Source organism: Staurois parvus, unplaced genomic scaffold, assembly GCF_062004578.1.
Source record: "Staurois parvus isolate SC_StPar_1 unplaced genomic scaffold, SC_StPar_1.0 ptg002229l, whole genome shotgun sequence".
Taxonomy (NCBI): domain Eukaryota; kingdom Metazoa; phylum Chordata; class Amphibia; order Anura; family Ranidae; genus Staurois; species Staurois parvus.
This window is the reverse complement of record NW_028320025.1, coordinates 38,956-56,197: the sequence shown is the minus strand read 5'-3', so window position 1 is coordinate 56,197 and position 17,242 is coordinate 38,956. Positions and strand designations below refer to the sequence as shown.

Genomic DNA, 17,242 nt, shown 5'->3' with positions numbered 1-17,242 from the left:
TGTAGTTTGCAACAATGGAGTTACACTTGGCATAATTGGTGTCAGTTATTATTTTGGGGTAATTGGTATCAATCATTATTTTATCACAATGTTGACTGATAACACAAAGTCCTGTTACCTCTCTGTGTGATCTCATCCAGAACGGCCAATAAATTCGGATGAGGACGATCTTTCTTTAACATATAGAGACATTCCCAGAGTCCAATCACAGCTTCTCTTCCCCGATCCTGAATGTCTTGTAACAAGGTGTGAGAGAAGGAAGAGCGATCTTTTTCCATTGATAGGTATTTCTGCAAAAAGACATCTTATGATTGTTCCATTTCCACATTTAGAAATGTAATTTCAATATATTGTGTTTTATTACTTAAAACATAAAACAATAATTCTGGTTGCTCTGACCGCTCTGTTCAGAAAAGTAAATCCTGTCATAGTGAAGTTATACTGCCTGAACTCTGCCTGACTTTTGTGTGCTTTTCAGAATGGCTCCTCCTTCTAACACCAGTTGATGTAATAGGATCAGGGCTTTTTGTCAGTGAGAACGCGGGGGAACGCAGTTCCAGTACCTCTAACACTTAAAGTGTTACTAAACCCAGGATCCCGCATTCACTATATCCGCTCTCCCCGGACCCTGCATTCACTATATCCGCTCTCCCCGGACCCCGCATTCACTATATCCGCTCTCCCCGGACCCCGCATTCACTATATCCGCTCTCCCTGGACCCCGCATTCACTATATCCGCTCTCCCCGCACCCCGCATTCACTATATCCGCTCTCCCCGGACCCCGCATTCACTATATCCGCTCTCCCCGGACCCCGCATTCACTAAATCCGCTCTCCCCGCACCCCGCATTCACTATATCCGCTCTCCCCGGACCCTGCATTAACTATATCCGGTCTCCCGGACCCTGCATTCACTATATCTAGTCTCGCTGGACCCTGAATTCACTATATCTGGTCTCCCCGGACCCTGCATTCACTATATCTGGTCTCGCCGGACCCTGCATTGACTATATCTGGTCTCGCCGGACCCTGCATTCACTATATCTGGTCACCACGGACCCGCATTGACTATATCCGCTCTCCCTGGACCCTGCATTTACTATATCTGGTCGCCTAGAACCCTGCATTCACTATATCCGGTCTCCCTGGACCCTGCATTCACTATATCCTCTTTCCCTGGACCCCGCATTCACTATATCCGCTCTCCCCGGACCCTGCATTCACTATATTCACTCTCCCCGGACCCTGCATTCACTATATCTGGTTTCCCCTGACCCTGCATTCACTATATTTGCTCTCCCCGGACCCTGCATTCACTATATCTGGTCTCCCCGGACCCTGCATTCACTATATCCACTCCCCCCGGACCCTGCATTCACTATATCTGGTCTCCCGCAGTACACACAACATGGAAATGCAATTATTTTAGTAAATGTAAACTGCTAAATACCTTTTCTCATCAGCAGTATATAGCAGTCTTTTGATTTCTATTAGTGTCCAGCAGAGTACTGGTTAACCACCTCCTGTCCGGCCGTTGTATATAAACAGCCGGACAGTGGCACTGCTTGGTCGGGTGGCCGTTTATAAACGGCCTCCCCGCACCCTGGTTGTGCGTGCTCTCTGGGAGCGCGCAGCACCGTGATCTGGTGCCCGCTGTGTCCTCCGGACACAGTGGAACACCAATCGTCGAACGGGACCTCTGTACGAGGTCCCGATCATGTGATCACTGATTGGCCAATCGGTGATCACATGCAGAGTAGTAAGCAAGATGTCACTTCTGACATCATTGCTTACTACGTGTGAAATCTGTGAATGATCACAGAGATCACATGGTACAGGGCTATTCACAACAGCCTTGTACCATGTGACAAGCTGTGACCAATAACAGCTCACTCAGTAGTTCTCAATGGCTGCAAGAATGCAGACAGAGAGAAAGAGAAATGATTGCTTTTACATCCTATATGAGTATAAAAGCAATAAGTGTAAAAAAAATCTTCATCACCCCCCACAAGTAGTACAGTGTCACCATGGTGACACTGTACTGCTAGGGTGACAGTATGTAAAAAAAAAAAAAAGTAAAATAAATGTTTAAAAATTATAAGTTTTGATTATAAACTAATTTAGGTTATTTTTTTTACTAATAATATAGAAGAATAAATTTTGGCCAAGATTTATGATGAAATACTGTTTATTTGCAAAATTTTATAAGAAAAACACTTTTTTTTCAAAATTTTTGGAATTTTTAATTTACATAGCAAAAAAATAAAAATCCCAGTGGTGATTAAATACCACCAAAATAAAGCTTTATCCGTCTCAAAAAAATGCTAAAAAATTCAGATGGGTACAGTGTTGCATGACCGCGCAATTGTCATTCAAAGTGTGATAGCGCTGAAAGCTGAAAATTGGCCTGGACAGGAAGGGGGTAAAAGTGTCTGGATGGGAAGTGGTTAAAGCTTGTAGGAGAAGTTTTATTTCTGCTCTAGGAGGATGCAGTCCTCTGTCTGACCAGTGCTGATTGGCCCTGTTCTGAGCACTCTCCCAAGGAAAAAAAAAATTCTCTAGCAATACACACCAAACTGAGCATGTGCAAAATACCTACGGTTCAGTCTGTCTTAGGTCAGGAGATAAGTGGTAGTAACTTGAAAAAGGGGAGGAACAGAGAAGACAGGATCAAACTGACTTTTTACACAATGCAGAGGATTAACCCCTTAGGTTCCACAGTGAGTATAACAAGCACGCTTTACTGCATCTACAGACTGATTGTACTGTTGTGGGTTTAGTAACACTTTAATGTATGTAATGGCAGGGGAGGCTGGAGGGTCTATTGATGTTGGCTGCTGGGGATCTATTGTCACTGGAGGGGATATATTTTTGCATGGTGGTCTCTTGTTGCTGTGGAGGGATCTATTGTTGCTGGAGAGGAATCTATTGTTGCTGGAGAGGAATCTATTGTTGATGGAGAGGAATCTATTGTTGATGGAGAGAGATCTCATGTTTCTGGGAGGTCAGTTGTTGCCGGAAGAGATCTACAGTACTGAGAGGTCTATTGATGCTTGATGCTGGGAGCCTATTCTTGCTGGGGTGTAATTTTGTTGTGATGGTCCATTGTTGCTGGGGGGGCTAATGTTGCTGGCTGCAGAGTATTTTACTGTTTTTCTTGTTATCATTAACAAATTCCATACAAAATAATACTTGGCTCTGTATTCTCTAAAAGGAGCGGTACTTGGAGGGTGGGTAAGTGGTGGAACCAAGGGACGGTGCTCAGAGGTGGGCAGAGGGTGGAACCAAGGGACGGTGCTCAGAGGTGGGTAGGGGGTGGAACCAAGGGACGGTGCTCAGAGGTGGGTAGGGGGTGGAACCAAGGGACGGTGCTCAGAGGTGTGTAGGGGGTGGAACCAAGGGACGGTGCTCAGAGGTGTGTAGGGGGTGGAACTAAGGGACGGTGCTCAGAGGTGGGTAGGGGGTGGAAACAATGGACGGTGCTCAGAGGTGGGTAGGGGGAGGAAACAAGGGTTCCTGCACCTATTCTTTGAGAAAAAAAGCCCTGAATAGGATGCTACCAGAGCATCAGGCAAGATAGAGATGGTAGACAGGATTTGTACCATTGTTAGCACCCAGTACAGACACTCCCATTGTCAGCCTGATCTGAACTATCAGAAGGTGATGACTTCAATGGTTTTCAGTGAATGGTATGGGGAGGGCTTTCATATTTTTCTGGTGTAGAATACAAAGCACATAGCTGATTTTCTTCTAATGGATCCCGAGGTTGTTCATTTGTTCTTACTGCAGGTCTATTTCACATAATTGCTGCTCTGCTCTCTGCAGCGCTCCCCAGTCAGCAGGGAGTGTGAGTGTTGTGATTGGACAGTTCTAACTCTGATTCAGCATAAGGCATGCCTGATCTGTGCAGAGAGACCACTGCTTCTACACGGGTCACAGGGGTCCTTCTCCGCTGTCTAATGGCCAAAGAAAGGTTGTTGTTGGAGCTGGAAGTGCTTTATAAAAAAAATGAACTGTAAGCATATATTATTTTATTGATTTACAGCATTTAATAGAAAGGTTCAACTCCCGGAGATCGCTTAGAGCAGAACTTTCACAAATCAGAGAACTGAGAACATGGAGGTCAGTGTGATTATCTCACTTCTTACTCACTTTTACATGGAGTTGATTATAAGGCATGTGATCAGCAGGTCAAGCAAAGACATAATGATCACTCGACTGCCTTATATATATATATATATATATATATATATATATACAGTATATATCTCTTTCTTGCATATTTTAAATTACATTTTTGATTCTTTTTTTAATTTTTTAAAAGCTTTTTATTCTAGATGCTACAAAACTTCCATTCAATGTTGCCAGACCAGTCATGCTCATAGCTTTCAAAAGAAAACTTTTTTTTTTTTTAAATAATTTTGAGACAATTTTTGGAAAAATTTCACAACAAATACAAGTTGGCCGATATTTGCTGCTCGTCCCCAATAAACATGCAGAGAGCGATAGGAAGAGGTATCACCCACATGGAAAAAAAATATATTTGAAATATAAATTTAAAAATATTCTTCCCAAATATATTGATATATATTTTAAATACTACAATTTTGGCTGTATTTAGTATGTATTTCAAAATATATTTCAATACATATATGTATACTGCATGTTGAAATGCGTTTTTTATATATTACAAACTATATGAAAATTTTTTTTAAAAATATATATTTTTTAAATATTCTTTAGATTTTTTTTAATATATTAAAAAGTCATTTCAACATATATTTCTAAATGCATTCCAAAAATGTAGATTAAATGTATTTTTAAAGAAATACAGTATATTTAAAAATGTATTTTAAAAATTGTAGTATTTCAAATATATGTCAAAATATTTGGGAAGAATATTTTTAAACTATATTTCATATATATTTTTCTTCCATGTGGGCATGTCTAACATGTATATGAAGATATGGATGTGAGGCTTTTGTGATGTGAAAAGAAACAACATAACTCCGCGGGTAACGTACTCATACAGCCATCTTTGCTATTTAAAAAAAATAAATAATAATTATATTCTGGTGGCAACAGTTGTGTAAATGGCTTTAAAAGTTGTATGTGGGATGTAATGAAGTGCTGATTTGATCACATTTATCTTGTGGATTTATTGTAAAGTTCAGTTATTTATGATCAGTATGGAGTGATTTGGTGTACAATTATAAAGGATTGGGTGTTTTATATGGAGTTCCCCTGTACCACACATACTGTATTTTACTGTAGGAAATGTAGAAATATCTTACATCCATGTTTAAAACTTCCCAAGATTGTAGTTCTACCAGGATGGAATGAGGGTCCATGTTCTCCAGGATGCAGGTCAGATCATCTCTGTAATACTCGTATATCCTCCTCAGTGATGGATCGTCATACGCAGACAGCTGACGGCGGAAGTTTCTGATGTCATCTAGAAAAGCAGAGAGAATCACATTTTCTGGCCTTCCTAAAACCAGCTTTATAAATGCTGTGAATTTGCTTCCACCGCAAACTTTTACTTCTATGCTGGATCAATGCTCTGCAATTGGAGGGATGTAACAAAAGGTAGGCCCGGAGCAAAACAAATAAAAACCTAGAAAAGCTACAATTTCTGGGGAAATTGTGTGAAGTGTTCTTGCCTCCACCAGTGGTCTACAACTGGAGTGGGCGGAGTAACTGGGTGGAGTGGCTTGAGTAACTGTGAAAAGGTTGGACTGGGCAGAGTAACTTTATGGAGTGGGCAGAGTAACTGTGTGGAGTGTTTGGAGTGAGTAAAGATAGTAAACATTACACTAACCAATTGATTGATGAAATTTAAAAAGTGCACATGGCAAGCTTGATAGAGTGAGAAATGCATACCTACATTTTGATGCTTAGTATGTCTCTGAAATATTACAAATGAAGGCACAGTCGCAGTTTAGAAATTGCCCTTCAAATTTGAGGTGGCTAGAGTGCAGTTTCAATTAATGTCAATGGGCGGCGTGAGTTGCAAACAAATGGTCATATTGTGAAAATTATCAGGACTATGGCTTAGCCGTGGACATTTTTAGTGGCAGCAGGGATAGCTGAACGTTTTGATATAAGATTTGTGTAGGTGGGCTTGAAAATGAGGGAGTGATGGCAGTTTAGAAATCATGTCCTGATTTTTCAGCTCACACTCTAGCTTTTGTCAGCTCCTACTCTAGTTTTGAACATTCCGCCATTCATTCCTATGGGACCAATTTCACCACAAAAACGCCGATATTTCGTGAACCGTTCGGCGAAGCGTTCCACAAAGTAATAGCACACCAATCGGGAACAATCTGCACGTTTCGGTATATTACTGTCTATGTAGTGTAAAAACTGTGGGAGGAGTCAGGGTGGTAAATTTGGCTATAATAATAAGAATATATATGTGAGATAACAGGAAGTGGTCGCCATGCAAGAACACTTAATAAGCGCCGGGAGGACATGACTAGGGGGAATAGAGGGGCAACAGAGGGTTAAATGATGGGTAGGAAGTTTTTGGGGATTAAGGCTTACCTTATTGGATGAGGGATGTTGGGGAGGGTCTCCAAGGGAGGAAAAGGAGCGTCTGACCTCAGGAAGTCCAGTGGGGGAAGTTTGGAAGAAGAAGAAGCTTCCCACCCCCCCTCCCCTTCGTGCTTTGGTTTGGATTGTCACGGCAGCCTTGGCAGTGGTTGGTCTTTGGAGGAGGAAAGAATTCTGGATGGAGACAGATTCGGGACCCATCAATGGTATGGGGACCTCGGTACATTCCAAGGGGTTAACTCAGAATAGGTAAAATGGTGGTTACTGCTGATAAGTAGGGTTATCTCCGAGCCGGTGTGTTGTGGCTGGGAATAAGTAGGATTGTCCCCGAGTTGAAATAATTTATTGGTTAATAAAAGGCTGTTATGGCCATTTTGACTCCATAAACTTGGTTTGTGTATTTTGTATATCTGGGTCGGTGGAGGGTAGGGCCTAGCAGGCTGGGTTAGGTTGGAAGGAGTATATTCTACCCTTGTCATGACATTTCTATAAGGAGCACAGGAGATGGGGATCACTATAAGGACCATTACATGAATTGCCCTGTGATTGGGGATTTATATTTGTACATCCCAAGCCAACCAACTATGAATCCTTACTGATCTACGGTTTTGCTTACCATGATTATGAAAAAAATAATTGTGTGAGACTAAGGCAAGAAACATCTGGAAATTGCAGGAATGGAAACAATGTTGTATATAAAACGTTTAATTTGTGTATATTTGATCAAAATTGTCTTTATGAAACGATCGTTTGTTCTGTTTTTGTTTTTCAGGGTGAGCATAGGTGGCGGTTAAAGGGACAGTGTGAAGGGATTGGATAGGAGAACTATGTTGGTGTAGGGAGAGTTATTGTAGGGGTAGTTTGAAGTCTGAGAATGAAGGTGGATTCGGGATTTTCTGTATATGTTAAATTTTACTTAACCGCTTCCCGTCTGCCCTATAGCAGAAGTACTGCTACAGGGCGGCACAGGTGCGCATTATCACGTATATATATATGAATTTGCATTTCCAGGTGGGGGCGAGTGCGAACGCCGTGCGCAACCTACCCGTGCCACCATTTGCGGCCTTGGCTGTCAATCACCAGGTCCTGCCCGGTGATTGCCGAGTATCTCCGACAGGGGAGGGAGGAGAACTGTTTGTACACAAAATAGTTCTCTCCCCTGTCAGCTCCTGCACACTGCTTTGCATGGCTCTGCATAGCACAGCCATACAAACAGTGTGCTTACAGTAAAGCACAAACACAGCACAGTAATTAAAACAGCACACAGTTAACCCTTTGATCGCCCCAGATGTTAACCTCTTCCTACCCAGTGCCATTTGTACAGTGTCAGTGCTTTTTATTAGCGCTGATCACTGTATTGGGTGTCACTGGGGATGTCAGTAACACCAAGTAAGTTCCCCCCAGTGTCAGAATGCCTGCTGCAGTCCTGCTATAAGTTGGAATTTGCAGGCTGGCTGACAAGTTAGAGCTGGGAATTTTTTTAGGAGGGGTGGGCTCCCTCAGGTCCACCTGACCTTTAGATGAGTTGTAGATATGGACATTTTTAGTGGGGTTCCCTGAGACCGAACATTATTTCATGGGTTCCTCTGTGTTTAAAAGGTTGAGAAAGGCTGATATATATAAAAGGCAAACCGTGACTGATCTCTTGATTACCGGGAATGATGACTCTTCTCTGGCGTCGCCAACTCTCCGCCATCTTTTTTTCTTGCTCTTAGTTTGTTTTACAGCCGTATTCCAGTCATGCCACGGAACACCTAGACACAGACATACATTGTGACTAATGGCTACTAGGTTCTCCAGATCCCCCAGAAGAAGTAAGATGTCTGAGACTTCATTTCCTGATACAGATTAAAATTTTTATGGAACTTTTTTTTTTAATAGATATATATCCAAAACTAAAAAACGGAGAAAAACAGCTTTTACCGAACTCCAGGCAGATATAATAGACAGAAAATAATAGAGCTCTGTAGTTATTAACACTCGTCCGTCATTAAATGAACATCTTAAATGCAAGCAATGTTGTAAGTAACAATTGAAACAAAACATGAAACTTTAGACTCTTCAAATGCAAAAAAAAAAAAATTGCACATCTCTGTACTAATGGACTCCTGCTGTGCTATGATAGCAATAAAGATAGATAAAAACAAATTTAAAAATTTAACCACTTTCTCTCCCTTCCTGACCAGGCCATTTTTTTTTACGATGCTGCGTTACTTTAACTGACAATTGCGTGGTCATGCAACACTGCACCCGAATGAAATTTAAGTCCTTTTTTGCCCTTAAAAAAAAATGTTTTTTACTTTTTGCTATAAAACATGTCCAGTAAAATAATTTAAAAGATGAAATTATACACGGAGATCATATCCCCCCCCCCCTTATGTATTATACATGGAGATCATATCCCCCTTATGTATTATACATGATGATCATATCCCCCCTTATGTATTATACATGGAGATCATATCCCTCCTTATGTATTATACATGGAGATCATATCCCCCCTTATGTATTATACATGGAGATAATATCCCCCCCTTATGTATTATACATGGAGATCATATCCCCCTTATGTATTATACATGGAGATCATATCCCCCTTATGTATTATACATGATGATCATACCCCCCCTTATGTATTATACATGATGATCATATCCCCCCTTATGTATTATACATGGAGATCATACCCCCCCTTATGTATTATACATGGTGATCATATCCCCCCCTTATGTATTATACATGGAGATCATATCCCCCCCTTATGTATTATACATGGAGATCATATCCCCCCCTTATGTATTATACATGGAGATCATATCCCCCCCTTATGTATTATACATGGAGATCATATCCCCCCTTATGTATTATACATGGAGATCATATCCCCCCTTATGTATTATACATGATGATCATATCCTCCCTTATGTATTATACATGGAGATCATATCCCCCCTTATGTATTATACATGGTGATCATATCCCCCCTTATGTATTATACATGGAGATCATATCCCCCTTATGTATTATACATGGAGATCATATCCCCCCTTATGTATTATACATGGAGATCATATCCCCCATTTTGTATTATACATGGAGATCATATCCCCCCTTATGTATTATACATGGAGATCATATCCCCCATTTTGTATTATACATGGAGATCATATCCCCCCTTATGTAGTATACACAGTGATCATATCCCCCCTTATTTATTATACATGGAGATCCTATCTCCCCTTATGTATTATACATGGAGATCATATCCCCCCTTATGTATTATACATGGAGATCATATCCCCCCCTTATGTATTATACTGTACATGGAGATCATATCCCCCCCTTATGTATTATACATGGAGATCATATCCCCCTTACGTATTATACATGGAGATCATATCCCCCCTTATGTATTATACATGGAGATCATATCCCCCCTTATGTATTATACATGGAGATCATATTCCCCCTTATGTATTATACATGTGATCATATCCCCCTTATGTATTATACATGGAGATCATATCCCCCTTATGTATTATACATGGAGATCATATCCCCCTTATGTATTATACATGTGGTCATATCCCCCAACTTATGTATTATACATGGAGATCATATCCCCCCTTATGTATTTTACATGGAGATCATATCCCCCCTCATGTATTTATACCTGGAGATCATATCCCCCCTCATGTATTTATATCTGGAGATCATATCCCCCCTTATGTATTATACATGGTGATCATATCCCCCTTATATATTATACATGGAGATCATATCCCCCCTTATGTATTATATATGGTGACCATATCCCCCCTTAATCTCCTCTTCTCAAGAGAGAACAAATTCAGTTCCTCTAATCTTTCCTCATAGCTGAGCTCCTCCATGCCTCTTATCAGTTTGGTTGCCCTTCTCGGTACTTTCTCCAGTTCCCCAAAGTTCTTTTTGTAAATTGGAGCCAAAAACTGAACTTCATATTCCAGATGAGGTCTTACTAATGATTTGTACGGGGGGTGATATCTCTCTCTCTCTGGAGCATTCAGGGGTGGACTGACCATTTGGAAACTCGGGCACTGCCCGAGGGCCCAGGGTCAATAGGGGGCCCCATGAGATGCCCCTGATACCTTTTTCATAGGCTTTTTTGAGTTTGGGCAAGGACACAGGGGCCCCATGATCCCCTATTGCCCAGGGGCCCCATGAGTTGTCAGTCTGCCCCTGCTCTGGAGTCTATACCTCTTTTAATACAAGAGAGGATTTTGTTCACTTTAGAACCTGCAGCTTGGCATTGCATGCCATTATTAAGCTTGTGATCTACCAGAACTCCCAGATCCTTCTCCACCATTGACCCCCCCCAGATCCTTCTCCACTATTGACCCCCCAGTTGTACCCAGTTGTATGATGCATGCATATTCTTAGCCCCCAAGTGCAGAACCTTACATTTATCAACATTAAACCTCATTTGCCACATAGTTTCCCAATTACACAGAGCATTGAGGTCGGCTCTAAGTTGGAGACATCCTGTAAGGACGTTTTTCCACGGCACAGCTTGGTGTCATCTGCAAAGACTGAAATGGGATTTATAATCTCAGACCCTATATTGTTTATAAATCTTACTGCATAATAATGCTAGATATGCGCTGTAGGTGATAGGAAATGAGAAACATCAGTAGAGATCAGTAAATAAATAGTTAAATAAAAAGAGTTGGGCAGTGATACATAGATTGGCAGATGGAACAGGTGATGATTGGGGGGGTGGAATGGGGTCTAGTTGTATAAGGAGAGAGGTTTGTAGCAGTGAACAGAAAGGGATCAGCAGTCTGGGGAAGAGGAAAGAAACAAAGTTGCAATCAAATATAAACAGAAGGAAAATTGAAAGTTTCAAACTTGTCAGAAGAACAGGACGCAGGTAACATCCACAACACTGAGCTGCTGTGTGATAGAATGACAGGAGGGTAACAATGGAATTTAGCAGCTGGAGATGGGCTTGTCATCTGCCCGGGCCCCCCTTATCAGCGGCCCTGCATACACCAGTCAGCTCCTCTACTCCCTCTCCACTTTCTAGTCAGTAGCCAAAATCTTAATTGATTTTTCAATATTCCTGGCACTGACAGAATCCTGGGAATTGACCTCCATATTTTGGACCTTCACAATAGTCTGTAACGTCAAGGAGCTTACAATCTAAGGCCACAAATTCTGACATATACAAGGCCCAATTAACCTAACAGCATGTCTTTGGAATGCTGGTACAAACACACCCGCAGAGAGAGCGCATGCAAACCCCAGACAGGTGCTGCCATGACTGGGATTAGAACCCATGACCCAAGTGCTGCTGTCAGGGAAAAGAGAAATTGCCTGGGTGCACATCTATGCGCCAATGCTGGGTGCCCGCCGGCCAAGCCCGTGCACATATACCTGTGTGCGCGCTGCCTAACTGGCGCCAGGCGGGCTATTTAAACCTCTGCTGCACTAGAGTCCTTGCCTTCTGGTCTAACACATTGTGTTTCTTCACTGCCATTGTATCCTGATCCTGTTGCCAACCTGACCTGTCTTGACTATGCTTGAACTCCTTCTCCTTTAACTATCCACTTGCCTGCTCCCTGTACCTGATCCACCCAATTGATCCTGACCTGGCTTGCCTGACTCTGCTACTTCTCCAGCCTGTGACTATCACTTGCTACCAGCTGTCTGCAGTTGCCAAGTTCTTGCTAATACCTTCCAGCCGCTGCTCCCGCTCACCTGCATCCACAACTGACCTTCATTCTGGTCGTCTGGGCTATCCACCCGTCAGCTGTCACCGCAGACCTGCCAGGCACTCATGCCACTCCTGGCTTTTTGCCTTCTGTTTGCTCTATCAGAGGCACCGAGCAGGAGTTGTAAGAGGATGCCGTCATCTGCATGTCATGCTCCTACACCAGGTACATGACAGTACCAGAAAGCCATGTTGGAGCTTGAGAGAGGGGCCTCTCCTCTACATGAAATCTGCCATCGCATTGTGGAACTGACACAATCCGTCAAGGATCTGCAAGAGGGATATAGCCGACTTGAAAATCGCTTTCAGACCCTACCTATGCCTGCACCCTCTGCTAGTGCTGCTGCGGTACCTGCTTCAGCTGCTGCTTCAGGAACCGTGATGACTCCTGCTGTGATGATGCTACCCCCAGAGCCAAGGGTCCCCACACCCGAGAGATTTTCTAGTGATCGCAGTAAATTCCAGGTGTTCTGTAACGCATGTGAACTATATTTTGCATTACAACCTCGTACTTTTTTGCTAGAAGCAACCAAGGTGGGGTTTGTGATATCTCTAATCCAGGGTGAACCACAGGCATGGGCTCACCATCTGCTGGAGAAGGAAGATGCCAAGTTAGCTTCCTTAAATCTCTTCGACTCCATGGCCCAGTTCTACGATGATCCCCAGCGATCCGCATCAGCAGAAGTAGCTCTTCATTCTCTTCTGCAGGGTCGCAGGGCAGTGGAGGACTACATAACTGAGTTTAGGCATTGGAGCGCCGATACCAATTGGAATGACGCTGCCCTACGTTATCAGTTCCGCTTGGGCCTCGCTGAACCTCTTAAAGATGAGCTAGCCCGTGTAGGGGTTCCAAACACACTGGAAGAACTCATCAATCTTGCTATTCAGATTGACCGTCGTCTTAGGGAGCGAAGACTAGAAAGGTCTGCTGGTCAAGTCCACCCAATGTGGATGCTACCCAGGGCACCACCACTGGTAAGCATGGTGCCAACCAATTCTACTGCACCCTCAGTCGAAGAACCCGAACCAATGCAACTGGGATTGCTGCGAACCTCACTTACACCTGAAGAACGCCAACGTCGCTGACAGAATAACCTTTGCCTCTACTGTGGAGAACCCAGCCACTACGTAAAAAATTGTCCCGCAAAGCTGCATAAGTCTTTGACCATCTTGCCCGGTAATCTACCATCTGCACCCATCAACCCTGTTTACATTGCTATCCCCATCTCATTTCAGCTTCTGGGAAGAACCCTTCCAGTCTCCACTATCATTGATTCCGGAGCCTGCAGCTGCTGTATCGATTCAAAATTTTGCCCTGCAACACCAGATACCCCTATGAGCCAAAACGCAGAGACTTACAGTATGCTTGACTGACAGATCCAGCATCAAATCTGGGGCAGTCACCCAGGAAACTACTCCTCTGCCAGCTGTGATACCTCCCTCTGGCCACAAGAATCTACTATGTTTGGATGCTATTGCTTCACCGCTATTTCCAGTCATCTTGGGGATCCCCTGGTTATGAGCACACAATCCTAGCATTGACTGGGTATCTGGAAAAGTGGACTTTCAATTGGCCTACTGTCACTAGCATTGCCTGCCCCAACTTCCCGCTTTATCTGTGCCCCTACTGTGTATGGAAATTGATACCGAAGTACTTCAAATAGTTACTGCAGCCTATCATAGCTTCCTGGACGTTTTTAGTAAACGTGGCGTTGTCACCCTTCTGCCACACAGACCTTATGACTGCCCAACTGAATTATTGCCCGGGGCGGAAATTCCCTTTGGTCGAATCTACCCATTGTCAGAATTAGATTACATTGATGACAGCCTGAACAAAGGGTTCATCCGCCCCAGCGGGAGCAGGTATCTTCTGTGTGGACTACTGTGAGTTGAACAGCATTACAGTTAAACACAGATATCCCCTGCCGTTAGTCCTGGAACTATTTCAGAGACTCAGGTCTGCAACTGTGTTTACCAAGCTAGACTTAAGAGGGGCATACAACCTTGTATGAATCCGGGAGGGAGATGAGTGTAAAACTGTCTTCTGTACCAGGTTTGGGCACTTTGAGCACCTAGTTATGCCCTTTGGGCTATGTAATGCACCTGCAACTTTTCAGAATTTTGTGAATGATATTTTCAAAGATTTCTTGGACATTTTTGTTATTGTCTATCTTGATGATATTCTGATCTTTTCCGCATCAATTGAACTTCACCGGGAACATGTGCAGAAGGTTCTTGGTCCCCTTAGATTACATGGACTATATGCAAAACCTGGAAAATGCGAGTTTGAACGCCAGAGCATCCATAGCATAGCATAATCAATAAGATTCATTATCTCTACCGAAGGTTTTAGGATGGATCCCAAGAAAGTCTCTGCCATCCTGGAATGGCCCGCACCATGAGACAGGAAAGGAATACAGCGCTTTGTGGGATTTGCAAATTTTTACAGGTGATTTATCAAGGGGTTCTCAGTCTCCTAGATTGTAAACTCGAAAGAGCAGGGCCTCAATCCCCTCATGTTTTGCATTGTATTGGTATTGTTTTGTCACATGTTCTGTCCCCCTCTGTAATGTACAGCGCTGAGCGAACTATTGGCGCTTTATAAATACTGTATAATAATAATAATAATTATCGTCCCCATCAACCAGCTGACCAAACAAGGAATTTGATTCTGTTGGACACCTGAAGCTCAAACGGCCTTTGATTCAGTAAAGGGACTATTCACTTCACCACCCATCCTAAGTTACCCAGATCCAGCACTACCCTTTGTGGTAGAAGTGGATGCCTCGGAAAATGCAGTTGGGGCAGTTCTATCACAGTGCCAGGGCCTGAAACTCCTATTACATCCAGTTGCATTCTTTTCCTGTAAATTATCCCCTGCGGAAATAAATTATGATGTAGGGGATCGAGAACTGCTTGCTATCAAATTGGCGTTGGAGGAGTGGAGGTACCTCTTGGAGGGAGGAGCACACCCCATCTTGATACAGATCACAAGAATTCGGAATACCTGAAAACTGCAAAATGTCTGAAACCTCGACAGGCCAGGTAGGCACTTTTTTTTCCCAGATTCATATTCCATGTCACCTATAGACCAGGCTCTAAGAATGCCAAACCCGATGCCTTGTCTCGAATGTTCGATGATCCTAAGAATCCTCCCATTCCTGACAATGTGCTTTCAGCAGGAAACTTCTGTCTTTTACACACAGACCTTTTAGCACAAGTTCAGCAGGCATCGTTGGGGGCTCTCTGTCCACCAAGGGTGGCCTTATCCGGTAGAGAGGGCTTACTGTGGTCCAGGGACAGAATCTTTGCACCAAAAAGTGTTCGATTAGCAGTTTTGGGACTGTGTCATGATCATCCCCTGGCAGGACATTTTGGGGTCTACAAAACTTCAGACCTGGTGCAACGCCTGTTCTGGTGGCCTGAGTGGGAGAAGGATTGCAAGGCATATGTGAATTCCTGCCCTACGTGTATATGTAACAAAAGCAATAAAATCAAGACCTGGGGGTTACTGAGGCCCCTAGCAGTCCCCGATCGACCTTGGAAAATGATTTCAATAGATTTAATTGTAGAACTACCACCATCAGAAGGATGTTCAGCCATTTTGTTGTGGTGGACCGATTTTCCAAAATGGCCCATTTTATTCCCATGACGGGGGTACCCTCTGCAACAGAAACTGCCTAAATCTTCATAAAGGAAGTGGTGAGACTTCATGGTGTTCCTGGGAATATTGTCTCTGATCGAGAAGAGCAATTCACTTCAAAATTCTGGAAGGCACTTTGTGGAAAACTAAAAGTGGAACTTTAATTTTCTCCCGCTTATCCTCAGACTAATGGGCAAATGGAAAGAACAATCAGACTTTGGAACAGTATATCCGCTGCTTCACGTCATTCTCCCAAGTCGACTGGGTGTCACTATTACCCCTGGCCGAGTTTGCAGACAACAACTCAAAGGACTCGGCCACGAAACAGTCTCTCTTCTTTTCAAATTATGGATTTCATCCTTTGTTTCTATCTAATGTGGTGCCTGAATCATCTATTCTGGCTGTGCAAAACACTTTTGAATTCCTTCAGCAGAACAACAAGGTGCTACAGGAGACAATCTCAGAAGCTCAACAGGACAACAAGAGGTTCTTTGATAGGAAAATGAAGGGGAACTTGATTCTGGAACCCGATGAGGAAGTATGGTTGTCCACAACAAATTTAAAATTGACATGTCCCACGAAGAAACTTGGTCCTAAGTTCGTGGGACCCTTCCCAGTGAAAAGGAAAATCAATAACGTATCATATGAACTTACATTGCCAGATTCACTAAAGATTCACCCTGTATTACATGTGTCACTGCTTAAACCTTCAGTCTCTAACCCTTTTCCTGACCGGAAGTTGGGGCCACTTGAATCAGTAATTGTCAATGGCGAAGAAGAATATGAGGTAGAGACAATTACTGATTGCAGAAAGAGGAGGAATCAGCTCCAATATTTAATTAAATGGAAAGGATATGGACCTGAAGATAATTTGTTGGTACCAGAGTCCAAAATCCATGCTAAAAACATAATCCTGGCTTTCAGACACAAGTATCCTGAGAAACTGGCCGAGCTGGGCATCCAGAGGCTGCCCATAGGGAGGGGGCACTGTCAGGGAAAAGAGAAATTGCCTGGGCGCACATCTATGCGCCAATGCCAGGTGCCCGCCGGCCGTGCCCGTGCCGTGCGCGCTGGTGTGCACGCTTGCCGCCGAACTGGCGCCAGGAAGGCTATTTAAACCTCTGCTGCACTAGAGTCCTTGCCTTCTGGTCTACCACGTTGTGTTTCCTTGCTGCCATTGTAAGCTGATCCTGTTGCCAACATGAACTGTAATGACTACGCTTGAACTCCGCCTGCATCAACCCAGCTTCTCCTTTGACTATCCGCTTGCCTGCTCCCTGTACCTGATCCT

At 43.3% G+C, this 17,242-nt stretch overlaps 1 protein-coding gene across 3 annotated transcripts in view; it reads right to left on the bottom strand.

The window, feature by feature from the left end:
- Positions 1-17,242, bottom strand: part of LOC149431507 (NACHT, LRR and PYD domains-containing protein 3-like) — a 93,481-nt gene that overhangs the window by 62,371 nt on the left and 13,868 nt on the right. For all 3 annotated transcript variants that reach the window (XM_089665523.1, XM_089665524.1, XM_089665522.1), the window contains exons 2-4: positions 8,210-8,310; positions 5,296-5,456; positions 119-290 (exon numbers count right to left, since the gene is read on the bottom strand). In XM_089665523.1, coding sequence (XP_089521649.1) covers positions 119-290; positions 5,296-5,456; positions 8,210-8,252 — 376 coding nt within the window. In that variant the 5' untranslated portion in view covers positions 8,253-8,310. The remainder of the gene's footprint in view (positions 1-118; positions 291-5,295; positions 5,457-8,209; positions 8,311-17,242) is intronic.